Raw genomic sequence first — 26,992 nt, 5'->3', positions numbered from 1 at the left:
TGCTGGAAATTGGACTAGGCATGACCGGACAGATCGGATCAAAATAAAATAAGTGAGGTGGAGTATGAAATAGCTCTGAATATGTTAAAGTTTCAGGCAAACGTGAGTTATTTCATGGACGAAGTTTTATAAGTTGTCTTCCGTTAGTTTCCCTGCCTTCATTCCTTCGTTCTGCATTATTTGACTATTTATTGGGAATGTCTCCTGCATATCCCAATCAGAATCGTTATATATCACTAGTAGTGAGTTGCCAAATGTCCGCATTCGGTTAATTTGCACAATCGAATCAAATTATTTCAAAGCTATGAACTTGGATTTGAAATCTATCCCAACCAAGTCCTAGCATCTAGGTGGTCAAAGGTTGTCGGCATCGCGGGCCACACTATTTTTTTTGTATTGTTCGCGGGCCACAATAGTGCCAAGAATAGATTAACAGTGCAATAAAAAACAAAAACTTTTATTTCCCAAACACATTATCATTATTTGTTATTTATCAAGCTATAACAAGCTAGAAAAACACCAAAAAACTCAATGAAACGTGCAAAAATCCTACTGTAAATACATTTAGTGTAAGATTTCGATATCTTCATGACGGAGAAAAGTTTAGTTGCAATAATCGAAAATTTGATCCGCAAATACTGCGATGGACTAACTAGTTGAAATTAGCTAGCTGCCAGTACCTGCAAGTGGCACGCGGTTAAACATTTTTTAATAAATATAATGATTTTGAACATGTACACCAGTTTATAAGTGCCAACTCTCCAAATTACTCTCAAAATATGCATACAAAATTTTTCGATAAAAAAAATTTCCTGGGGTCAAGGGTCGGAGAAACATCAATACTGTTTAGGCTGGTTGCAAAAACACCCAGCAGGATTTATATTATTCGGCCATAACATTAATATTTAGTTATCAGTAATAGCCAACCTAGACTGATAGTTTTCTCATTCGATTTTTAGTTTTCTATGAAACGTGTTTAATTAGCATATATTCACGACCAAAAAGATTGAAAGCCAGTTAACAATTTAGACCAGCCAAGCGCATTATTCAACTTATCTAATTGCCTGAGCTAGCTATAAAACTAGTCAATTCAGTGATACTAGTGATGTAGCAATATGTCAAAAGATTATTCTGGTTATTTCTATAACGAAACAACATCAAATGCGATTTTACCCTTCCCGCAAATGCGACGCGGGCCACAGATAATGAAGCGGCGGGGCACATGTGGCCCGCTCGCTGGCTTTGGACCACCCTGATCTAGGATAAACTGAACTTCCTGGTTAAAATCATTAGCATAGCCATATAACTAGCGATGAGATTTAAAATATTGACAGAATTGCTCACTTGCTACGTTTTCTGAAAAATCCCAAATTCCTAAAAATATACACCAGCTTAAATTGAATTCGTAATCTGCAACATTTCAATACACACAAATAATTAGAAAAGAATCATGGCGGTTATTTACAATAGAAAGATCAAGCAATTAGTGGTCTTTGCTTCTTCATATTGAAAATTAAAAAGTGAATTTCATGCAAATTCAGAGCTTAGTAAATTTCCACGTGCTTAGATTACTAATGGTGAGGAACTTCAAGATTATATACGGTAGGCGCCTCAACGAAATAAAAAATAAAAGTTCCGGAAATCATAAAACGTAGTTCTTAAAAAAGAATTTCTGATCCAACTGGGTTCAAATATTGATACAGACGGATTGTGATCAATACATCAGCTTGTACATATTAATCATTTGCAATGATCTAGCATTCAATTCGATTGACGCATTCGAAGTGTTTCATTAACGTGTTTTAACGTTCTAAGCATCGAAAAAGGTTTTCAATTGTTATGGCGGTTTATTAGTTTATTGAGTATATCATTAGGAAAGCCTGTAAGATCAAGAAAAATTAAATAGTAATTAATTCAATCTAAACAGCCAACGGAAAAATTTTCTTATTCTTTCCCATAACGATCCGTTTTGGGGAATTTCATTGCTTGTCACAATTCGACTATCAACGTTCTCAGCATTTTTTTTTTCATTTTTTCCAACGATTCGTCAAATTTTTCTTTTATGACTGACTCAAATTCTTTGATGATATGTGATCTGAGAAAGAACTGCGTCGCGCTCGAAGACAAGACATCCAAAAAACTCCTCTTGATTTTTTCGTAATGCGATTCCAGTTCATCCATGTCAAAATAACGATCGTTCATCATCTGAAATTTTGGTTTAATATAAAAAAAAGGATTTTTTATACGGTGCCTTACAAGCTGCCGCTCATACGTAAAAAACTACTATTATTTGCCAGGACTGGCTTTTTTACGGTTTGGAATTGCGTGCCCAGTTTATTAAACCTTCGGTTAGGTGTGGGGGGGGGGGGGGCATGGGATTTGAATGCGAGATGTGTAATCTGCGATTCCAACACACTTAAGTCTAACGCTAACAATTATGCCATCGCACACACAAATATTATTTACTATGAATTATTTGTTTGAATGATTCCAATCAATCAACTTCCATATCGATTTCAGAATTGTGAAAAAACATTTTGCTCATTGTGCAAATAGCGCACTACACACCCTCTGTAGCCTTTCTTCTTCTACAATTACTTCTTCTTCAAGCTTACGATTCAGCTCCGATATCATATTTTCCTGCATAACACAAAAAGAACGTTTAAAAAGGTAATGGATTAAATATTTTTCATCCGAACCACTGAGGTGAAGGAAGCTATTCTGTAACATGATTTTATAAGTTTACACCCACCTTAGTTTTGTTGTTTTGTTTATTCGCTTTTTCTTTTCTTTCTTTGATCATCTCCTTCAATTTGTCAAAATATTCTTTCAGAGCGATGAAGCAGCCTTCGTAATATTCTTCCAGTTTGTCGCGATGTTCACTTTCCATGTTATCTCGCATTTGTTGTGGAGTAATTTTGTTATCCTGGCGTAAAAACAACACAATTGGTATATGAGTTCGTCAACGAGTGTTTGTTTTAATCATTATCGGATAATGCAACAATTTTTATGTTACAGCTTGACGCAAAAAAAAATATGTGACTCGATCACCCAAAACATTAAAATATCTGATGCAAACACGACTAAAATTGCACCTTGACAACAATTGACAACAACTTTCATCTACGATCCATAATTGATCTCAACACGAAAGATATTAATAATTAGGTGACACACACCGACGCGAAAGTTAATTATAATCTGGGAATTGTAAAGTAAATATCAGACAATTCTTGGTGACTTTTTTGGAGTAATCCAATGAGATTATGTTCGTTTTCGGATAGAATAGAATTTTTATATTTATCTCAGGACTCATGAGTGCGGAGTCGATAAGGCGACATCGGGTCGAACAGCGCAGAAATAAACCACTATTGGAATAAAGAGAATATTAATTCAGATATTTATTGGATTTGATTAATTGCGACGTCCGTTGTTCAACGCCACACTAATGTTAAAAATTTGATCCAATTGTACTATTGGTATTAGGAAGATGCGAGAGAGAAAATTTCAACGCATGTTTTGACTTGTAGACAATTATTCTATTTAAAGTAAAACCCTTCAATAATTTGCTACTTAGTTCAGAATTCTCACAAGGTTTTTCTGCAGTTCCTCTGCGTATTTACAAATGATTTTCTCGACCACGTCATAACAGAAATGCTCTTTTTCTGGTATGTCTTTCTGAAAGTCAATAATTGAAACAATTCGTGAATAAACACCTCTGGTAATGAGGAACATTTCACTATTGCTGTTGTATAAATTGTTTTGTAATTTATCTGCATAAGAGATTACCGTGCTTGTCTATGATTATGAAGCCTTCAACATGAAATGTTAAGAGCAAATTTAATTTTAAAAACCTTTTCCTCTTCATTTTTGATCGGACGGCGAGAAATCTGTTCTTTCAACGATTCTGAATACGTGGTCTGAATAAAGTTGTTTCCAGTTAGTGGGGTGAAATATCAACATATTTATTTGCTTTGTTTTACATTACAGTCTTACTTTCCTAGACGCTGCCAATGCTCTTTTGTACTCTACTTCAAGCCTGTGTTCCAGTTTATTGCTGTATTTCAGTTCGATGTCCGTCAATGCGTTTTTACGATATTTGATTTCAATTTTTTTCTTTATCTCTTTATGATGCTTTGCCATGTCAGCAACAGCTTGATATGTCGACAATCTCTAAATATAAAGATGATTTATCTTCGTTACACTGCGTTGAAAATCTAGAATCACCTCGAAGTGTTTTCCCAATATCGAAGTTATTCACCTACCTTTCTCCATTTTTTGCCGCATTTAAAGTCCAAATCCCGAACTAGCCAATACAGGTGCGATTTTCTTACGTCCTGGAGAAAGGAGTAAATGTAAGTTCTATGTACAATTGCCATTGACGACTGTTCAATCAAAGAACATATAATTTTTCTGCGCATTGGTGGGCATAAGCAGCCATTCTACACAAAATATTGAATACTGTACTGGAACAAGCATAACTAAAAAGTTGGATGAATATAAGATTTACCTCGCTTTGTGATTTCTTCATGTCAATTCTTTGTTTGTTTTCGAAACGGATTTTCAAATGAAGGTCATTAACCTCACTCTGAAGCTCATCTGCGTTTATAGCATCTCCGTATCCATTGCGTACTTTTTCGAATGTTCGCGTGTGGTGTTTCATCAATTCTATTGGTTCTACGCAGTCATTTGCGAGAAACTGGAAATTAATTTTTTTGTGTTATGAAACATCCAATTAAGATCTACGAGCAGTAAAAAGCTGACGTAAACTTACCAACTGCATTTCTTTTTCATATTCGCAAATTGCTTTTCTAGTTTTTCTTTTTTTCACTAGCTGAGCGGCATTCTAGTATAAAAATATGAAAAGTTGGCTTTTAAGATTAATTTAGAGACGTGGAATTTGCCATTATCTGACGCTGTTCTGCGTTCTCGAAATACGATTAATGCCAAATAAATTCATATTGATTTGAGTAAAGCAAGTCTCAGATTCTTCCCCATGTTGTCCATAGAAAAAAGTCTAAACAAACCAATGCACTGCGGTACGACAATATGAAATTGCGCCAGTTGGGAGATTGTTTTGCGCAGCGAAAAGAGTTTGGAGTAGCTCGGTGAACAGGTCAACAGTTTCCTAGTTGGAAGCACCGCTTTATACCGCTGAAACGAAGGCTTAGAAAAACGAAGTGACCATGCGACCATAAGAAAAGTGAAGGATGGACGACTGGTCACTACCAAAGTCCATGAGTTAGGAAAGCTAATTCTTTTCTATTTATCTAAACTGATACCATTATTATACAAAACGCTCACTAGAAGAAAGTCGTCATTTGACAAGAAATGGGGTCTATTATCAATTCTTCTTTAGCGAAGATCGAGGTTACCATAACTCGGTCGGTGGTTCGCAACCTATTGGCAACATTGTTTGAAACTGTTTTAAGTTTTGACTCGGCGGTATATAATAACATTTCTAGCGGACTGAACGCGACTTTAATAATGTGCGACAGTTCCATAATATTGATCTAGTCCTGGGATGTGCAACTATTTGACCCGCGGGCAAATGCGGCCCACTAAGAAAATTTGTGTGACCTGCGGAGAAGTACCCATTTTGAATGGTGTGTCAGCAAAACAAGTTTTTAATTTAGTTTAATCTAGTAATCTCGCTGGAGCTTGTGTGGAGCAAACAGGGCATGTCATAATAACAATACCCAAAGTTTTGTGCCTGAAATTACTTGAAAGCCAGTGTTGAATAAAGGTGCAGCCCGCGCTTTGCAAGATTGTATTCTGTATTAAAGGTTGTACACCCCTGATCTAATCCATCATTGCCAAAATTTCACCCTGATTCCGGCCCTGCGTTTAAATATTATTGGTTGGAATAAACAATTATTTGTGGTTTTCGGGATTACCATTATACCTTCAGCGCATTGTTCTTCCGAGTCGCAGTATCAAAGTGATCTTCGCATATTTTACCAAGGTGGGCATGATAATGCTTTCGAAATTTTCCGTCGCCCATTTGTTTCGTCAGCTCAAACACCTTCAGAGCATTTTTCTTCGCATCTTGATGATACTTTTTCAATTCTTCATCATTCATGACATTATCGCCGGGAAAAATTTTCTATAAAAGAATGCTGTATAATTTTTCAAAAAAAAATGACTCAAGTCATTAGGTGGAGCTTTATTTGTTTATGGTTTGCTGTTCGGCTAATTGTTTAAGTTATTCGTGGCTTAAGCTTCTTTTCCACCTTTACCTCGTGACCAATGCACGTGAATATCTGGAATGGGGGTTATTGAATATTAAAGCAAAAATATATATTGAAAATTGCGGTATCATCTTGATTAGTCATGATCATCTGTTTAAACATTCAAGATAACTAACTAATCCTTGTTTGCATTAAATAACTCGATTCGTAAATTTACATGGCATTGTGGGTATGTAAATATATACCTATATATTTATTTCTAGTTCTAACAACACACTTCATTCTGAGCTTAAAACATTCCGATGAAAGCAATATTAAATGATTTAAATCGGGGGTCGGCAACCCACGGCCCGCGGGTCGCATCCGGCCCGCGGAGCAATATAATCCGGCCCGCGACGCTTCACTGAATTATATTAACAAAACAGCCGTTTTGACGATTCTATTTTTTACACAACTGAATTTATTGTGAGACACGTGTAGACTAAATTATATTATAACCTAACAAGTAAATATTTCACAAATACTCGTTTTAATGAGCCTGTAATTTAATTATGATTGGACAAGTGGCAACAAAATGCAGAAAAGTTGATGCTATTTGCAAATGGCTTAATGGCGCAGAAAATATTCAAATGGCCAGTTTTTGCGCGCTGATAAAAATTTAGCTTCTGATCCGTGCGAAGAAATGTGATTTATCGGCCATATGTTCGGTTTTTAACTTTCTAAAAATATGTGCACCACGCCAATGACTTGCAACCTTTAATTTTCACCCGCGATCGACAAAAGGTTGCCGACCCCTGATTTAAATCAAAAATCACTTTGTTTAATATATATTTTTCAAACTCCATAGTTATGACATTACCTTCATGGCTTCGTCATATTCAATTATGGATTCTTCGTATGCGGTGGCGTAATACGACTTTATATTCACCTGAAATTGATGAATGAATCAAACATCTCTTGATCTTAAGATGTGACTGTAGAGTGTGAAATAGGATGTTTCATATTTATTGGGGAAGGGAAATCGAATTAATCTCATAGCGATTCAAAGCTTTTCGTCCGGTTACCATATCAGTTCGGAGATCACCGGTTTATTGTTTCAGATGCATTGATTATTATGGAGGAGGAAAATGAGAATTAGAAAGAATCAGCAATTTACGCCAGCTGTCCGATTTCCTCGCGAGGCTTCCCAAGTTCGAATTCCGCAGGATATAATTATGTCAAAAAGAATTGTTGGAGCTTAAAACTTGATCTGTATTAATAGTTGTTGTCTAAAGTTTACTCTAAACAATAAATATAAACAAATAAGAACAATATGTGTAAAAAAAGATTTATTTATTTACTCTTGATGGCGCGTATTGAAATATTGAACAAACTATTCATTTGAAAGATTTTAAGTTATATCAAACAATACACTCGTACCTCAATCATGTTCTCTGGTTCGTAGACTCTGCAAGCAAATATTCCATCAGAAGCGATTATCATGTTGAGAATATCTCGTGCTGTTAGTGCCTTCTTGTTTGATTCTTTGCGTTGCAAACGGAAAGGAAATGCGATGAATTCCACGAACGATTTGATTTGCTGTCTGAACTCTGGTTCAAGTTCTGTGAAATTTGAAATGAAGTCAAGTATGCAAACAAAAAAAATAAGTTTAAAGTAGAAACCATCAAAAATGAAATTTGAAGCTGCTTTATAGGGCTATTCTGTTTATCCTATCTTTGCTGGTTGTGTGGTAGCCCATGGTAAGGGTTACAGATGTCAAATATTGAATGAAATATAAAATATAAGACAGGGAAGCTACACTTAATGACACATCTGATAAATTGCTAAACGAATTTCAAAAGTTAATATGACAAATAAAACATGACATTTTGGTGCAACAACAAGAAATGATAAACTCTTATGAAGTTTACAAAATTGTTTCCCTTTTCTATGATTAATTCAATTTGAAACAGAATTCAAACGAGCCCGACATAATTTGCATTTTCTCTACAAAACACTACTTAATCTTTCTGTTATTGCTGGTGAGACGAAGCAAATTTTATTTTGCAAATTACTTTGCAATACTTATTTTCTATTGTTATACAGGGCAACCTCGGAACCTTCAAATTTAGCAATAACTTTCATGAAAATGGTGTAAATCATTTTGTTAACTATTAAATTTTTTAACCTTTTTGTTTTAGGTTTACGCTGTTGATAGGAGCTGAATGCTTCCAGTCATTTCTTTCCTCCTTCTTTTTCATTGGCCTTTGCCAATATGATATGTTTGTGTATGGTTGTAGTTTCGTGAATCTATAGGACGTTTTGCACAAAAGTTATGTTATCTCTAGAATATGTTCCAATTAACTATTTATTAATGTAGATGGACTTGTGTGTCGTAGTTTTCTGTTGAATGGCACTTTCTAATTTATGTGGTGCCTGGGTATGCCGATAGTAAAAATATCAATTACCTGGGTACCACACCCGAAGAAAGTCTTTCATAGACTGTTATTCCCGATAAAGCGCGCAGCATGGGTAATCATTGTCAAACATTGCATTACAGGTCCGTATATGTGTGAAGACGAAAATCAAACGGTGAATATGGGACATTATCTAATCTATCATATCTAATCACGCCTTTGAATGATTGACAGAGCGATTTCAGGAAAAGATGATCAGTTGGAATTGTGACGTCGAGCGGTAGATCATTCATCGGACTTGCCCCCCCACATCATCCTAACCATAGGGACATTCGAAGACCAATTTGTATCAGAGCATTTCTCAAACAATTGGTGATCTCGAAACTGCAATTCCAGCATGAATATATGAAAATTCTCATAGAGGAGTGCATGTTATTGATTGACATTTTTGCGTAACGCCTCGGATATCTAGTGGGTGATTTGGAACATATTCTAAATTAAACATAACAATTGTGCGATTGTGATTACTCGAACTTTTGGATACAATCATGCACAAACAGAAGTAAGCAATATTTAAAAAAAATTTCTTCATTTTTGTAAAAGGTTTTAAAACTTTCATGGGTTGCGTTTTTTCTGGGATCACCCTGTACTATAGTTACTGTTACTTTGCGTTTCAAGTACCTGCATTTGTGCCCTGAAAAGCTTTTTTTGGTACACCAAGACCAGGATGCGGTAGAAGTGAACAGCTGACATTGTTAAAGCTTTCTTTAATTTGTTTTCTTATAGTTATCTGCTTGTCATCGCCATCTTTTGAGTCAAAGATAGTTTGCATATATTTCTCGCCTCCTTCTTCGCCGTATTTGAAAGGTTCGTCGCCATCGTGGTCTCTGACCAGAAAGTTCAAGGCTTGTAACTGAAATTTCGGGACATTAGCGTGATATATTTAAACAAATAAGAATTTTATGAATCCTTCTCTAACCTAGTATCATTTTTAGGGTCTTTTTAGAATTGTTCATTATCGTCCACCATTAGGTCCTAAAACGACAGTCGTGGCTTTGTAAAAGCGTATGCTAGAGTTCTTTTCCACGGGATGACGCTAAAAGGCGCGTGTCCAATATTTTTTTACATATGCGACATCATGTCCAAAAAGTAAATTTGAACTTGGGTGTTATTGCGTCTGATAGAAGGTTAGGTACTAGTTATAGGTAACTAATAATAATTGGATCGTTTTCTTGCATTACTTTCCAATAAAACAGTACCAAAATCATTATCATAGCTAAAATAGCTACTGATAAATTCACAACTGTATTTACGAAAATTGGAAATTCAACAATTCACTTGATGATTTCATAACGAATGTAATAATTCTCGAATATAATTGGCGCAGAAAGTCGTAAACAACCCAATGTGTGTCGTCACAACGACATTAAGGAATGCTTCCACGTTCTATTCTTATTACTTATTGATCTCGATAAGTAGTTATTTGTTTGTTTGTTTGTTTGTTTGTCTGTCTGTTAGACGCTTTCGTATTTTACGCGATATCTCACGAAAGCGAGGCTGAATCTGATCAAAACAGCATGTGCCATCATCATATCCCGGACCAGAAGTCTATTGATTTTGGATGAATTATGTCGTATAATTAGCGAGTTATTAATTAATTAATGATAGGACACCCGGTGTCGATATTGAGTCAGAGCGAAGGAATCGAAATCGCAGTACGATCGATAAGTCAGCGGTCTCCGATCGCTATCTAGTTTACAATTTTATCACCCCACCACCATGCACGTTAGAAGAAAATCTTTCTGAAAACACTACAGTGCCAAGGATGGATCATTTAAAACACATACTAATCCAATACAGAGTCGCTATGAGGGAGGTAACTGACTTCGTTATTAACTGGGTCAGGGTGGTCCAAGGTTGTCGCCTTCGCGGGCCACAAAATTATTTTTGCATTGTTCGCGGGACACAATAGTGGCAAAAATATATAAACAGCAAACACTTTTATTGTACAAACGCTTGATCCTTGTTTGTCATTTATCGAGCTAAATCATATAAAATACGCCAGAAAAATTACTGAAACGTGCAAAAGTTTTGCTATATGTACATTTAATGTAAGATTTCAAACTCTTCATAACGGAGAAAATACTCCCGCAAATGTAAGTGCTTTCGAACATCGATGCGGTTCTCAGAGCAAAATCCCTCAAAATTTGGAAATGCTCATTGCTCACATGATAGCAAAATGACGTTTCAGATTATATTTGCCATAACTGCTGAATGATTGATTATCATATTTTACCAAATGTAAGGTACAGAAGAGTAATTACTAATTTTTCTGAAATATTAGAAGCATTTTTTGTAATACTGTTTAGGCTGGTTGCAAAACATCAGCGGAACGAATTATATTCTCAGGCCATGACACTAAAATTTAGTTATTATATAACTGTTGGAATATATTCCCAACCGAATAGATAGAAAGCCAGTGAACAATTTTGATTACCCAATCACACTCAATTCAACTTCGCTAGTTGCTTCAGCTAGCCGCGACACTAGTCAATTCAGTGACATTAGTGATGTAACAGATGTCAAAAAGATTTTCTGTTATTTTCATGACGAACAACACCAAATGCGATTTTTTGATTACCCTTCCGCAAAGGCGACGCGGGTCACAGATAATGACGCTGCGGGCCACATTTGGCCCAAGGGCCTGGGTTTGGACAACCCTGATCTGGGTTAAGAAACCTCTGACTCAGCATTTTCAAATCGACACTATTTATACTTCGGTCAGTTTCTGACGATGCTATAGCGTTTCATTGCTTGTGTTTACTGCAGACGTCCACGATAAGACGTATACGTATAAGATATTAACTCTTATTAACCATTCAAATTGGAACCATACATGAATACCCAAACAAGTAGCATAGCGAAAATAACAGATTTTAATTATAATAAAATACTAAAATCATAACAGTACTATAATAATTGTATCAATAGTATACCTTAAATAATGGATCGTCGGAACGTGCGGTCTCCTTTGCAAACTCGACACAAGTCTGAAAGAGTAACGATTGAAAATGCTTAAACAAATCGTGTTAACTTTGTTATTAGTCAAACATTTTGTAAAATTATCCTAGGGCCTAGGCTAATTAGTGGTTGACTAGGATACCAATAGGTATGAGCAAGTTAACTCAAAAATCGAGAATCCATGTTCATGAACAGTTGACTTTGTATCATGCATATCAGGTTATATTGCTACGTAGTTTGCCTTGTAATTGATAGTAAAGTCTATATTATTTTATTCGAATGAGTAATTTGACGTACAGTTAACGCATGTTTGTGGTGATTGAAGAAAATAGTAGATAATAAAGTTACCTTCAGGTAACTCAAGTCTCGAGTATCCAGCATTCTAATGGTGTTGAATATTTGCAAAGAGCTTGCTAACGTACTCAATGTGAGCAAAGATATGTTGACGTCCTCCGGTGTTGCATTGTCAAATAAGCCTTGCGTGTCCATTAATAATACAGCCATCTTAACAAAATGTTAGGTTTATTATATTCTATTATTCTATTTGTAGATGGCTCATCATACATGCTTGGAAATTTAACGAACGATTATTTATTACATATTTAAGGTAAGAAAAATGTCAGGCATTTGAATATTCTGTCACAACTAGCATTATGATTGAACAAATTTATTAAATAAATTTATTTCCCCAGATCAATGCAAACGGTTTTCATAAAATTGGGCATACAGTTGCGTGTATGGTCCATACCTTTTAAACTTAGTTTTGTACAAATGGTTTCTGTAATTGGTCATTATCTGAGTAATACAAGAACTTCAGTCATGCTTCAAATAAATATGGATTTGTTTTGACATCGTATTTGCTATCGTAAATATATATATCTGCATCATCAACAAAATAGTGTTGAAGATTGGAATTGTAATCTCAAAGGTTTAAAATTGAGTTTTATATTATGTGGGCATTACTATTTGTTTTGCCTTGGATAATAAAGGCGCGAGAGTCGATAAAATTCATCATAAAAACTACATTATTTTTATTACCCCCGCCAGCAAAGCTTATAAGTCAGGTAATTTTTCGATCGTTTATCTGAGTAATACAAAAACTTCAGTCATGCTTCAAATGAATATGGATTTGTTTTGACATCGTATTTGCTATCGTAAATATATATATCTGCATCATCAACAAAATAGTGTTGAAGATTGGAATTGTAATCTCAAAAGAATTTTTTGTCAATACAACATTCGATGATAATGTTACAGAGCCCAACAATCCGTACCCGAAGTCATTAAGAATAGCTAGCAAATGGACACCTCCATCGGGCCGAAACTCGGATCTGGATCATTTCGCCAATACTATCAAACGGGAAATAGGCAAAAAGACACCTGAAAAATATGCCCACCCTAATTTAAATAAAGATGAAATTATGACACTAAAAGAACTCGAAGGACGAGCAGCACGAGATATCATTATAGTTCCGGCCGATAAAGGAGGATGTATTTGCATTTTATCCCGAACTGACTATGTCGCTGAAGGGATGCGTCAATTAAATGACAAATCGGTGTACCGACTTCTGCCGAAAGATAAGTCAAGACAAATTGGAAATGATGTTATTAATCTTTGCTCAAAAATGAAGGAAGCTGGAGTAATAGACGATAAATTAGCTAAATCAATCCTTCCAAAAGACCCCAAACCAGGTCGCCTACGCCTCCAACCCAAGATACACAAAGAAAATCACCCTAGTCGTCCCATAATATCAACGAATGGCACAGCAACAGAAAAACTTTCGGCCTATGTAGATTATAAACTGACTCCGCTCATGTGTAAGAGAGTTATACCCTCATATATTCGAGACAGCATGGATTTCTTAAATCATTTACAAAAAATCAAAACAATAGGACAGGAATCTTTACTAGTGAGTATGGACGTAGTCTCCCTCTACACAAACTTCCCCCACAACGATGGCATAGAAGCAATGGAAAAATACCTCAACAGATTCAGCGAAGACAAACAAGAAATCCTCTGGATAGCAAAAGCAGCCAACTTAGTCCTGACAAACAACAACTTCGTTTTTGACGAACAACATTACCTTCAAATTCAGGGAACTGCGATGGGAACAAAATTGGCACCCAAGTATGCGAACATTTTTATGGCAAACCTGGAATCCAATTTATTAGACAAAACCCCTTTAAAACCACAGTACTATTGCCGCTTTATTGATGATTGTTTTCTTATATGGACACATGGCAAAGAGAAACTATCAGAATTCTCTTTGCCATGAAACCGACTCGCACCAGTATCTTTCGCCATCGTCCTGCCACCCTAAACATGTCACTAAAAATATTCCAAAAAGTCTATTCATCAGAATAAGAAGAGCCTGTTCAACAAATGAGCTCTTTGATAAACATGCAAAAATAATGAAAACATACCTCACGAAGAGAAACTACAAAGAAAATTTAGTTGACGATGCAATACAATCTGCAAAAGAACTCGACAGAAAACTCCTTTTAATCTCAAAAACTGAAACTGAAAAAGAAACTTTGCTTCCCTTCATCACAAACTATCACCCGACCCAATCAAACCTTCGAAAAATATTTTCAGATTACCAATACATTTTAGATAACAACGATAGACTAAAAGAAATTTTCCCAAAACCACCAAGATTAGCCTATCGTAAATGCCCCACACTAAGAGACAAATTAGTCAGAGCAAAATTGAAACCAGAAACTCCCGTTAAAAAGAATCCAGGCTTTTTCAAATGTGGCAGAAAATCGTGCAGTACCTGCCAATATTCCGAAAAAAGGAAAATTGCAACAAACAAACAGAAGACAGCAGAAATAAGGATTCGTCAAAAAGTTACATGCAACTCGGAAAATGTAATCTACATGATAAGCTGCAAAAAGTGTGGCATGCAATACATAGGAGAAACGGGAAGACATTTAAAATACCGAATAACTGAGCATATTAGAAGTATAAAAACCCAAAACAAAGATCTGGTTGTTGGCGCCCATTTCAGTCAACCGGGACATTCGCTTAAAGATTTGAGTGTCATTGGCATTGAAAAACTATTTCATGACCACATTTATCGAAAGAACCAGGAATCCCATTATATTCATCTTTTCGGGACACACGAGCCACAAGGGATGAATATTAAGGAAGTTTAGACCAATTACAAAAAATTTCATTCATTGTTTTAATCAATTCTTGTACCTAATATATTTTTTTCTCAGAATTGGATCATGCATGGCCAGATATGCTAATAACAGACAAAATATCACTATATTACATTTGACACACAGACAACTTTTCTGGTCTGCATTATACAATACTGAGAAATAAAACACCATTGTGTAATTTGGACTTCAATTGCTAAATATAAAACAAAGAGAAAGATCTCATCAATGACACTTATTTCGGCCACCCGCTGTTATTTTAATCAAGAAATTCACAGATTTTATTGATTATTTAACATGCGTGACTCCTATAATTCTACTATGATTGTTTAAATATGCATGTAACTGCTTTTCATGTTGTAGTTGAATTATGTATGTCTGAAGAACTCTGACCTTGGTCAGACGAAACGTTACAGAAATATATTTGTGTTAGTGTGCAGCAAGACTCTTGAATCACTTATCAAAGGTTTTAAATTGAGTTTTATATTAAGTGGGCATTACTATTTGTTTTGCCTTGGATAATAAAGGCGCGAGAGTCGATAAAACTCATCATAAAAACTACATTATTTTTATTACCCCCGCCAGCAAAGCTCATAAGTCAGGTAATTTTTCGATCGTTTAAGCACGGAGCTGAGTTGAAACAATCCCACAATCCGCACTTATACCTGTACCGTGTATGAGTGCAGTAAGATTACGCAAACGATCGCGTTGGTGAGCACTTATCTCGATCTCAAATGTATTACATAGTGACAGACAGAATACCTGCAATAGCTGTGCATTATGTGCGTTTGCTGACAATTCAAATGCCACTGAATGCAAACACTCGAAACTGTTAATTGGATATTGTGTAATTCCTAATATGATCAGTGGTATTTTGTGAGCAAACGTCACATATTCAATTCGAACAGAAGAAAAGAAAATTCTCCAAATAACCTGAGATTTGTATCTAAATTGCATTAGTGTTTTCTCTCTGATCTAATATTAAAAGAAAAAATACACCAATTTCAAAGCCCAAGAAATATGAATGATTAATATCATAATAAGGTTTAGGTGATAATACGTACTGGTTTTACACACACAAACGCAGTTACAGTTATAGTCATAAAAATTGCAAAAACAAGTTTTTGGTTTTCCGCAGATTATACGTCACCTTTTCTCCTTCCTTTTGAGGCACATAAAAAACTTCATGCCATATTCGAATTCCTGTCGTGTCCTGTTGAGGTCCAGATTTGAATGGTATTCCATTACCGACGCTCGTGTGGTCGTCACCCATCCAATTTGAGTCTTTCCACTATTAAGGACTTAATTGTTTTTATTTCGGTAAGTTTATGCGCAGATGTGTCTTACAATTTTCAAAGGGCTGCGGTATATAAAAATGCTTATGGTATCTAATTGTTTTACATTAATATGTTTAATTAATTGCTGTTTCATATTTCAAATCATTGGAAATGATTATACGGGCAAAGCACAAACAATTCATAGACCTAATCCACTTAAAATATAGGCAATCTAGGGGTTGAGCGAGTAAAAGCAAAAATACTCACGCCTTCATTTTTAAGATACCGCAAAATAAAGTTGAGAAGGAAGGACTTCCCAGTTCTTACTCTTCCAACAATTGAAATGAAAGCTATTGGCCGATCTCCGATCTGATGAGAACACGTCGCAATGCATCGTGATTTATTCTTATGCTGTCATGATACTCACGAGTCACTTCTATAAAATTCGACGTCATCTAAGTAGGTATTATAAAAATTATTTTACCCGATTCTTATGAATTTTTTCATGTACAGTATATGTGCTAGAAATATATACTTCGGAAATTAATACATGGCGGTTACAAGCCCTTTGTCATGATATGTGGATCAGACTACCGGATACTATAAACTGAATGAAGCATTGAACTTATACCTAAAACAAGAGGCTGTTTCTGAAAATTCATTGGTTTGTTTAATTAACTTCAGATACGTAGGCCAAATAAATCTCCTCATCAGTCAAGTGCTCTCATAAGAATTTGTCTACATCGCTGACCGGCTCGCTTAATACCCTGCGTACGAAACGTAAACCAAGAACAAACTCCTCATAAGATTTTGCTCAGTGGTTCGTAGTTCCGCATCGAATGATGTGGATGTGTGATGAGATTTTCCGTGTGTTTTGCCATTTTGATGATATATGAGAATGGCCTCAATTGGTTCCAACGCTGCGAAATGAGTTTTTGATTCCACTATTCTTGCTAGTGAGACAAACTAAAACCTATTTACATTTCAGTACACCAGCGATTCATCGCTCATCATTGCAACAGATGCGTTAACCAGTGACAGATTTGGTCGTTCTTTCTCCCCTAACGAGATCTTTCGTCAAATCAATGTAAAGAAGAAAGAACCGGCCTCCCGCCATGTTTGTTTCCAGAATATATACTAGTCACTGACTCCGGGCATCGTCGTGTGCTATAATAGCATTGTCTTCTACCGATAATATGATATTATTCTGTCTAGCCACGTCAACACCAATATAATTATTCTGACCAACCACGCTTCATTACTTATCTATCTCGATCGGTAAGTATGTTGATAGGTAGTTGTCTGTTTGTTTGTCTGACTGTTTGTCTGGGGCGCAGTTCTTACCACTTCATGGCAGCTCCTGCCACGAACGAACCGCGGCAGCTCTTGCCATGGTTTTATTAGAGCTATTCAGTATTCAGTAATCAGTATTAACGTTAACGGTATATTCACAAATTAATGTACCAGATTTTTGATTGATCATGCGGAATTATATCTACTTAAACCCTAACCCTACCCTAACATCCATTAAAACTGTATCCATAAGAAAAACATTCCGACTTACCCAATATTTGTCACCATAAAGGACAGCCCTGTTTTTACGGCCCACCTGCCGTGGTTACGGCAGCAAAATTTTACCTGCCATTTGTTTTCAATTTGCTGCCGCTGTAACGGCAGCTCGTCATTGGTTTGTGGCAGCTGAAAAGTCAGTCGCCATAGGCTTGGCCGTAGCGGCCATGGTATGGAAATACCGCCATGGTTTTGCGGCAGCTGCAGACGCCACAGAATACCCAAAACTGCACTTGGCTTGTCTGTTAGACACTGGCGACATCTCACGAAAGCGACGTTGAATCTGCTCCAAAATAGCATGTCCATTCATCATATTTCGGACCAGAAGCCCATTGATTTTAGATTAATTATGTCTTATAACTTGCGAGTAATTGATTAATTAGTTATAGGACACGCGGTGTCGCTATTTAGTCAGAGCGAAGGCTACACGCCGCTAGATCTACAAGTCGGCGGTCTCCGATCGCTATCTCGTTATCCCATTGTGCAGTATAGCACGAATAACATTCCAAAGTCAATAAACATCCTAATATTATCAATGGAGGGGAACATTGAGACATAAAAATATTCCACAAGAGATAGAGAGAGAGATTTTATTTTACAAATAATGTCAACACTATAAAACATTTGAAGCAACAGAAAGAAAAAAAATAATAATTCAATATTATTCGGTTATCTAAATATGTGAGGGTCAGTATGCAAGGTTCCTGACCCATGCTTTATGACATATTACGAAGTTTCAAAAATTTAATCATGACGTAATAATACTTTCAGCAGCAGATAATATTGTGACGCCATAATGTATTTTAAATAATTTGTATGGCGTCACTATGAAGAGAGGAGGAAATTGTTTTTAAGACATCATAATGAATTTAAAGCAAAGATATGTGTCGTCATAATAATTTTATAAATGCTTGTGATTTGGGAAGGCTCCTTGCAAATGGAATAGCATAAGTATTCTTAACGACTAAATTAAATTCATTTATGGATTCACAAGCGAGGGAATTAATAAATATTTCCCTCAACAATTTTTCATCAAATATTAGATGTAGTTTTGGTAACACTTAGTTTAGCTCCCCTTGGACCGTTACCCTCATTTTTATGCTACCAAATAAATACAAGCCGCCCTTTAGTTTTGTTATCACCTGCTGAATTCAGAAAATTCAGAAGAATATCATTTTACCCAAAAAGATGATTTTTTACCAACTTATATTCAAGTTCTCTAGTTCCCAGAATTGTGAAATCTCGAGAGCGTAAAAAGATTATTAACTCAACTTTATATTCGACTTTTGACATCAGAGCCACAACAATATTGTCAGTCATTTCTAGTCAATATTTCAAATGCAACTTGTGTTGTGATTTTATTCTTTACTTCAAATGATTCAATTTGATTGAGTAAATATTACAATATTCCGACAATATACACATTACTGAGCGATATATAACTATTCTGACTGGGTCATGAAGGAGGCATTTCCTATAAATAGTCAAATAGTGCAGACGAAAGCAGAGAAGAAGCTAAGGCAGTGGTTCTCAACCTTTTTTTTTGATCGTGGAATAAGCAATGGAAACGAAGAAGTTAGGGACAAGCATTCTATTAAACTTCGACCCTAAAACGTGTATGTCTGATAATTTCAGGTTCTTTCTACTATTTAGGACTCTGCAATATGCAAATTGTTATGCAAAATGACTTGCGCTTCAGAAGTGTGTGTACCAATATGGACGAAACTAATTTTGTTAGCCTACCTTACATCAAGTTGTGTGAAGATACTGAAACCTATGGGCAGGGGAAATTAACTTGGCTATCACACACAGTTCCTGAGCTTGAAAGAACTGAAATAAGGAAAATCGGAATAAAACTATGGCGTAACCCTCACCTGACACACATAATACTGGAGTCCCCATTTTGAATGTGCCATTGCGCATAGTCATAACCAGAGCTGTTTTGTAATATTCGTAACTATTCGCCACTCGTTATAGTATTAAATTTTTATTTGTTCACTTTATTCATCAATAAGATGGTAATATTCTTAGCATTCACGCTTCATTGATATACAGTTTTGAATAAATCAGCCACACGTAAGATGGCAGCAACCACATTCATCACTGAGATGATTATTCTGACGAGTCACGCTCCGTTGCTTCGATTTGATAGAACGATTAAACTAATTTAAACTACAACCAAGACACACCCTTACCTAAACATGCATATGAAAACCCACTGTTATGCTTGATCCATGCATGGCCCGCTTTCAACCCAGAAGAGCAATGAGGCTATCAAGCCCTTGTTTTTTGAGGGTCGGACTCAGCTATGTTTTACTAAACTTATTATTTCTATATTGTGCCTATTACAAACAAAATACGTGAAAGATACTTTAAATGCGAATATACGTCGTTTCATCTGTCCCGTTTTTTTGTGTCCTGTTTAATTAATTTTCAAAGTGATCAGTAAAATCAACTCTTCTCATTTTATCATTCCTGTGGTTTGATAGGTGAGGATAGTATTTACATATTTATCCCAGAGGAGAGAAAAGTCATTAAAACGGCTCAACCATATAGCGAACCACGGCCTCTCATCCGGTTACCAGTCCATGTAGGGTACGGGATTAGTTAGTCAGTTAATCATTTTTCAGAAGTATGAACTTGATGGCGGAGGAAGCCATAACCGACTAGCGGTTACGTGAACGATAAGTCCAGCAATTCTCTCACCTGAGAATCCACGCAGGGTAATCATGGGTGCGGTGGCGAGCTTATTTCTAACGCTTAGCAGAATGCGTCACACCGCCCAGCCGATATGGACAAGTATACCCGAGAAACGTGCTCATCTTTATAAACGCATTTTTATATTTACTTGTACCTAACCGATCCCAATGTACTTAAAATCTAAAAGTACAGATATTTGCGATCCCACAACAAGAAAAGTTTCGCATTTTTATTGCTATTGACGAATATCTTTCTGAAGCTAATTATTCTTTTGAATTGACATTACACAAATTTGAGCTGCCGCATTCTCACATCAACAAATCTGCTGTGCGACACCTTATGGACGTAAATAAAACAAAAGTATATTCTCAATACAATGCCAATCTCGCTATGAATCCAGATTTCATAATTCGGACGCCATTGGTCGTTAAATATATCAAATAAAGCGTTAAATTGGGAACACTAAATGGGCGTGTCAATATAAAATATTTGCTATATGATTGCTGTAATTAAAGTTTGTTTATTTTCGTGTTGCAGTAAATCTTTGTGAGCACAAGCCGGAACTCCCCCTAACAAAGGAATCGTTTTCAGTTTCAAGTAAACAAGACCAACACTTACTCATCAGTCATAGTTCATTGAATTATATGTTGAAATTTATTCGTTCGAAATGAATTACATTCAGTAATAATTTTTTAATTCACACGATTAAATGACATCACTTTGCTGAAATTCAGTTGAGAACATGTGTGGGTCGTTTCTACCACTGGCCAATAAGTACATACACATATCCTGTTGGGTCAGGCCTTCCTGCTATTTTGTTGACGCAAAGTGGGTCGTTGAAATGATTCTGAATAAGTTTGGCCTCTGTGACATTTCCATACGTAGACGAAATGTCAGCGTAATACGTCAAATCCTTTCGAAACTTGTTTCTCCATTCCTGGCTTTTTGGTAGAGTTTGGCATATGTAGCTGGAATTCACTGTTGAAGCATAACCGATGTAGTAATGCTTGCCATATTTTCTGGCCTCTTCGATACAGCCTTCGAGTTGATTGGGATAAACCTGTTGAATTTCATGCGAGTGCGTGCAAGGATGCGCTGTTTGATAACCATACGCCCCACCACCCGTACGAGATTGCTCTTGTCCCATTTTATTGATATTAAGTATTTAAAATCTGAAGAAGAAAAAGTAAAATTTGTAAATAAAACAATTCTCGACCACAACACGATCACACCGCACGTAACATATGAAACGGCATGGAAATGTTTCAAATTTTTTATTTACCTAGCTAACTACCTAGCTTCAGTTACCTAGTGTTGTGACAGTTAAAAGTAGGATTTCGTATCTCAACTGACTAATATCGTTTATTGTTGCCCGCATATTTGAATATTCTAGAAATTTCCATTCACATGTTCCCGGTTTTTCTGTTTATTTTATTGCTCCCAATTTATTCAGATTTGACTGTAAACAACGCACATCTTTCGTTTTGTATTAGCTCGCCAATGGTAATTTTCATTCTATTACTTCATTGATAAAATTTGGATTATGGAGGGAATTGAAGTCGCAATACGGTCATTTGATTTCTTATTTTTATTTTTTTCAAACTGAAAACAGTCATCAATATGGGCCCCAATGCAGCGCTTGACAATATTTTTTTCGACTTTGCGATGGTGTATATATACAATGCAAGCATGCAATAGAAAGAATAAAGATGACTATTCTAACCCTATTATAGTTGTTTTTCTTTGAGCCATTTTGCAAGGTCACTTTCAAATAATGTTTTTTCATCATCTGTTAGTCCCCAAGGTTGACCCATGGCTTTCTACAAGCGAATGCTAGAGTCATATTTGGCTTTAAAAACCACTTCTCTATTCATAAATTTTTTATGCAACTAAATGCCCAAAAATTTGTAAAAAAACAACCTGAGAGTGGGTATGCCAAGTGGAGGTTTAATTGTAACTAATTAATTTTTATTCCAACGTTTTCTTTTGTTATTTCACAACACAACATCCCCACAACCATTATTATTGCTAAATAGTTGCTGTGAAATTCACATTTGTATTACAAAATAAGACCTAAAATTCAAGACCTAAATTGGCAGTTTTGATGACGTCGCAGCCTAATTGTTACTGCACAGACGCTTCCTGATGCAACATATGTTACTTTTTTTCAACGATAAAACGAGCAGCGAGACGTAAACAAGCCAATGTGCGTCGTTTCAGTTGAATTTGCGATGGATTTCACGTTCTATTATTGTTAACCACATTACCACCATTTACCAAGCCTGACCTGGTAACAATCCAGGAATTTGGCTGAAAATACATTTTTATAGTTCTTCTTCAGTTTGCATCATATTTTTCATCCGGATTAATATATGCATCAGCATATAATTTTTTGAAGTCTCTCTTTTACACGAACGAGTGTCGCTGGATATTCGAGATCACCTCAAGATACCTAACTAAACGTTTTTAGTATAGAAATATATTTGTGATTTTTGTTTCTATATATATATTTAAGCTTTTTAATTTTTTAAATATTTATTTATCTCATGTCGTGTTATAATCCAACTAGAGTGCTATATAACCAGTACTGTTCTGCGTCTCCCGTCGCCCTGAAATGCTATTCCCGTCATATTGTACACTGTATATGTACGTTACGTATTTTCAGCATTGGCGAGTAACAGCTGAATCAACTGACAGAAATAGACAAGATATGTGATGACGTTTATTTGATTAAAATCCTAACAAATATCTGGGTTGAAATGTTTGTTTTAAATTGAAACTCTTGTCCTACTTCTGGGTAAATCCCCAAGCCGTTACTCAAAATACAATCACGACATAATTTGAAAGTCTACTTTGATTATGTAACATGGCAGTTTGTACGAACTCAGTGTAACTGAGTGAAGACTGCAAATCCAGAATTAATTTTGCTTCGATAATCACATGTTCTGTCTAATATTTCGAATCAGTTTTTCAAACCATATTATTGCGAGCGACTATAAATTGAATTTGAACATATTTCAATCATTTTAGTTTATTTGAATTATTTTATAATATTTTCTGAATTTTTGAGAATACTCAAAATATTACTGAATTAATTCCTAAATACTAGTAACTAGTGTTTGCTTGTCCAGAGTCTTGTTGTGAGTTAGAGGCAAAAAATTGATGTCGTATAAATACCGACGACGTCCCCCAGCTTGAAAAAACTGGCTCTGACCAGTTACAACCGGTTTGATGCTAATAATTCAATGAACTCACTGAAGAGTAAGAATTGGTCTTGTTTACTTCAAACTAAAAACCGTTTCTTTGAAAGGGGGAATCCCCACTTGTGCTCCGAGAAATTTATTGCAACACGAAAATTAACAAACTCCACTTAGGCTCAGGGCAATCATAAAACCAATATTTTAGATTAACACGCCTCCCAATTTAAGGCTGGTTTTGATATATTTCACAACGAATGGAGGCAAATTATGCAATGGCGATCTTCAGCGATATTGACATTGCACTGAGAATATACTTTGCTTTATTTACTTCTCGTGTATTGAGCGAATTTGTCCACAAGGCGCCGCACAACAGATTTATTGATGTACGAATGCGGCGGCTCAAATTCATGTGGCGTTTTTTTCAGAAGCTAGATGATCCCGTGCGCAATGGATTATAGGTGATTCCATCGCCGCCGTAGGATGATTTACGTAACCACTGGTCGGTTACGACCCACACCTCCATCAAGTCCGTGTTCCCGGAAAACAAATAAATAAATAACTAATCCCATACCCGACACGAACTGGTAACCTGACGAGAGGCCGTAGTTCGCCATATGATTAAACAGTCATATCGAATTCACTCTCCTCCGGGATAAACATGTGAATTTTATCCAATCGAACAACCGGCGAGCACAGAAACGACAAGATGAGACGAGTTGAATTCACTGATCATTTTTGAAACTGATTAAACAAGGTTTAAAGCAAAACAAAAGAAAATTGAACTGATGAAAACGACTTATATTCGCATTTAAAGTATCTTTAATGTATTTTGTTTGTAATGGGCACAATATAGAAATAAATAAAGTAGTCGTTTGGCAAAACATAGTTGAGTCCGACAATTAAAAACGGTTCCATTACATTTGAACCCACGACAATTGTACCTGCATACTATTGCACTTATGGAATTTTATTTTGTTTCACGGATATTTGAACCCATACTCACCCTAACCCATGGGTTTTAGCACCCGCATATAGATTGAACCCGCGGATGTACGCATGGGTTCAAATGTACTTGAGTTCAAATGTACGGTTACCGTAAAAACAAGTAGTCCGGCAGATGGCATAGGAGATATTGACCAATGCTGTAATACGTCATCTGAATGCTAAGTATGTGTACCAATATGAAGATATCTAATTTTGTTTCCCTATTTTACATCAATTTATGTGAAGCAACTGACACCTATGGACAGGGAGATGGATATTCACTTGGCTAACACTGGCACATACTTTGGGAGTACCAAAATAGTATATAGTATGTGTTTATTATTATCAATGAATTCTATTTCGGAAGCTTTTGATACTAATTTTAATTTTCACATGAATTTCACGCTTTTTACTTTATTAGTTATCTCGATATTTCATTTAAAATCTTACAAAAAAATTACAAAATTTCAAAAACCATAAAAATAGATATAGCGTATATTTTATTTAGTTCATGATTAGTTGGCAATTTACTTCATCTACATATCCACAAGTGAAACAGTTATTTACCAATTCTATTCAACGAGTTTTCACATAATACTGAGAGATTGTGTCTACTATGACCTATTGCCAGAGTCTTCTTCTTTTTTTTGATTTCACACTTTCAAAATCTACCCTCAACAACGTCTTATAATTTTAACAAGCCTGCTTATGTTGGCAACACAGTCGCCCGCCTTCAACACGAAATGTCCGTTCCCTGATACAACTGAGTATTTTATAATAAACATCTGAAATCTTCAAAGGTAAATTGAATACTAATTTCTCGACAACCGTAGACGTTCCCATGGCAAAATCATTTACTCCTATTTTTATCCTTCGTACTCATTTTTTATTTTGTCAACGAGACAAAACGTGGGTAAACAAATCAGCGCTGGACGCGAACCCAACGGGTGTTTTAATTTTGGATATTTTATTGTTGGATTGATAGAGTTCTTCAAATTAGAGTCAGACAAATCAATTTGCACGAAGGTATTTTATTTTCAACCGTTGGGAAAACCTCGTTCGGTAAAATGATATTCTGAATTTTCGTTTATAGATTAAATAAATTTCTTAATTGTGAATGGTGAAATATATTTAAAAAATACAACTTTATGTATATACTTGTAATCAACCATCCTTCGAATTTGTTGTCGCACAATATCACGTTAGCAAAAATCTGGCTTCATCACGAAGGCAATTTATTTTTCAAATAATATTGCACTTTGAGAACCTTAAGACACAAATGACATCTCTATTAAATATGAAAATTGCTGATCAATGTGTAAAATATATTTGGAACAGAGATGCGATGGCGAGTGTATTCCTAATGCTTATTTAGCACGATGCGCCACATTGCCGCGCCGAGTCTTTTACTTTCAATAAATTCCTAAAGATTAAAAGCACAATCGTAAACGCCGTAGAAACGGAGAAGAAAAGTAATTACCTTCAAACGCCATGTATCTGAAACAAATGACTAGCTAACTAATACCATTCCCAGCATGAATAGATAGATAACTGAGGGTGGTCCAAGGTTATTTTTGCACTGTGCGCGAGCCACAACATAAAACATGCAAAAAACACCAAAAAAACTCATTAAAACCCGCTAGTCTTTCTATATCTACATTTAGTGCTGTAAGATTTCGAATTCTTCATTACGGAAAAAGTGTTTTCTTAAATGTAAAGGCTTTCGAAGATCGATAGGATTTACAAAGCAAAATCTCAACTTTGGAAAATGCTCATTACTCACAAAATTCCGAAATGCCGTTAAGTTATGCCGGCATATCAAGCAAGCATTTGTTTCTTCCCACGCCCGATTAAATATTTGTTTGAATTCGTTTGTTATTTTTCAAACTCATGTCTACAGAATAACATACAAATAACTGCAGATTAATTAATTGATTTTCAATTCAATTAGTTTATTACTCCAGACCGCTGCGGTCCATATAAAATACCAATGCTGGATAATAATGCTGGAATTTTTAAATGTGATGTACAGGATGATAATTATTAAATTTTCTGACATATTTCAAAATATAAATTTCTTAGTTGTGAATTGTCACAATGGGAAAATCTATTTCAAATATACTTTTATGTATATATTCATACTTTAACGGGTGAAATTTATTGGACTGATTTGAGATTTGATCTGTAAATTATCTAACATTTCGCGTTAAATTTAATTTAAGATGTTTTTTTTTAAATTCAGTTTGGTGTCTGGCGTCTGTTTACGTGCCCACTGCCCTCTATATCTTTTTTAAAATGTATTCTTATATAACCCAATAAAACTGTTTGAAAGAACGAAAATATTTCAGTTGAATGGTCCGCCAGATTAACTTCTATTCTAGTGATCGCGTCGATCAATATTTGTAAAAAAAAACAAACATTTGAATGAGTACATAACAATCCACGATTAGGTATAAAATAGCGACAGAAGAAAACGGGTTGACGTT

The 26,992-nt window shown here is 35.6% G+C and overlaps 1 protein-coding gene across 2 annotated transcripts; it reads right to left on the bottom strand.

Moving 5' to 3' along the window:
* Positions 1-1,418: 1,418 nt before the first annotated feature.
* Positions 1,419-16,506, bottom strand: LOC120326332 (uncharacterized). 2 transcript variants are annotated; one of them, XM_039392600.2, is made up of 17 exons: positions 16,321-16,506; positions 15,927-16,067; positions 11,957-12,112; positions 11,584-11,637; positions 9,269-9,500; positions 7,611-7,792; positions 7,051-7,119; positions 5,906-6,106; positions 4,775-4,846; positions 4,511-4,699; positions 4,266-4,337; positions 3,997-4,173; positions 3,855-3,920; positions 3,592-3,678; positions 2,753-2,926; positions 2,569-2,640; positions 1,419-2,205 (listed from the first exon to the last, which is right to left on the bottom strand). In XM_039392600.2, the coding sequence occupies exons 2-17, from the start codon at positions 16,047-16,049 to the stop codon at positions 1,990-1,992; spliced, it is 2,142 nt and encodes a 713-aa protein (XP_039248534.2). In that variant the 5' UTR covers positions 16,050-16,067; positions 16,321-16,506; the 3' UTR covers positions 1,419-1,989. The 2 variants fall into 2 exon arrangements, with proteins under 2 accessions (XP_039248534.2, XP_077968175.1); XM_078112049.1 differs by lacking the exon at positions 3,592-3,678.
* Positions 16,507-26,992: the final 10,486 nt, after the last annotated feature.

The sequence above is a fragment of the Styela clava genome, chromosome 4, assembly GCF_964204865.1.
Source record: "Styela clava chromosome 4, kaStyClav1.hap1.2, whole genome shotgun sequence".
Taxonomy (NCBI): Eukaryota; Metazoa; Chordata; class Ascidiacea; order Stolidobranchia; family Styelidae; genus Styela; species Styela clava.
Note: the sequence above shows the minus strand (reverse complement) of the source record. Positions and strands in the feature narration are given on the sequence as shown.

What these genes read in the sequence shown, in the direction of transcription:
- LOC120326332 (XM_039392600.2), bottom strand. Translation starts at nt 16,049, where the DNA reads ATGGGTGACGACCACACGAGCGTCGGTAATGGAATACCATTCAAATCT. An exon ending in CTCAAAAGGAAGGAGAAAAG is followed by an intron (nt 12,113 to 15,926) that starts GTGACGTATAAT and finishes CATTTTGTTAAG; the next exon opens with ATGGCTGTATTATTAATGGA. An exon ending in GAGACTTGAGTTACCTGAAG is followed by an intron (nt 11,638 to 11,956) that starts GTAACTTTATTA and finishes TTACTCTTTCAG; the next exon opens with ACTTGTGTCGAGTTTGCAAA.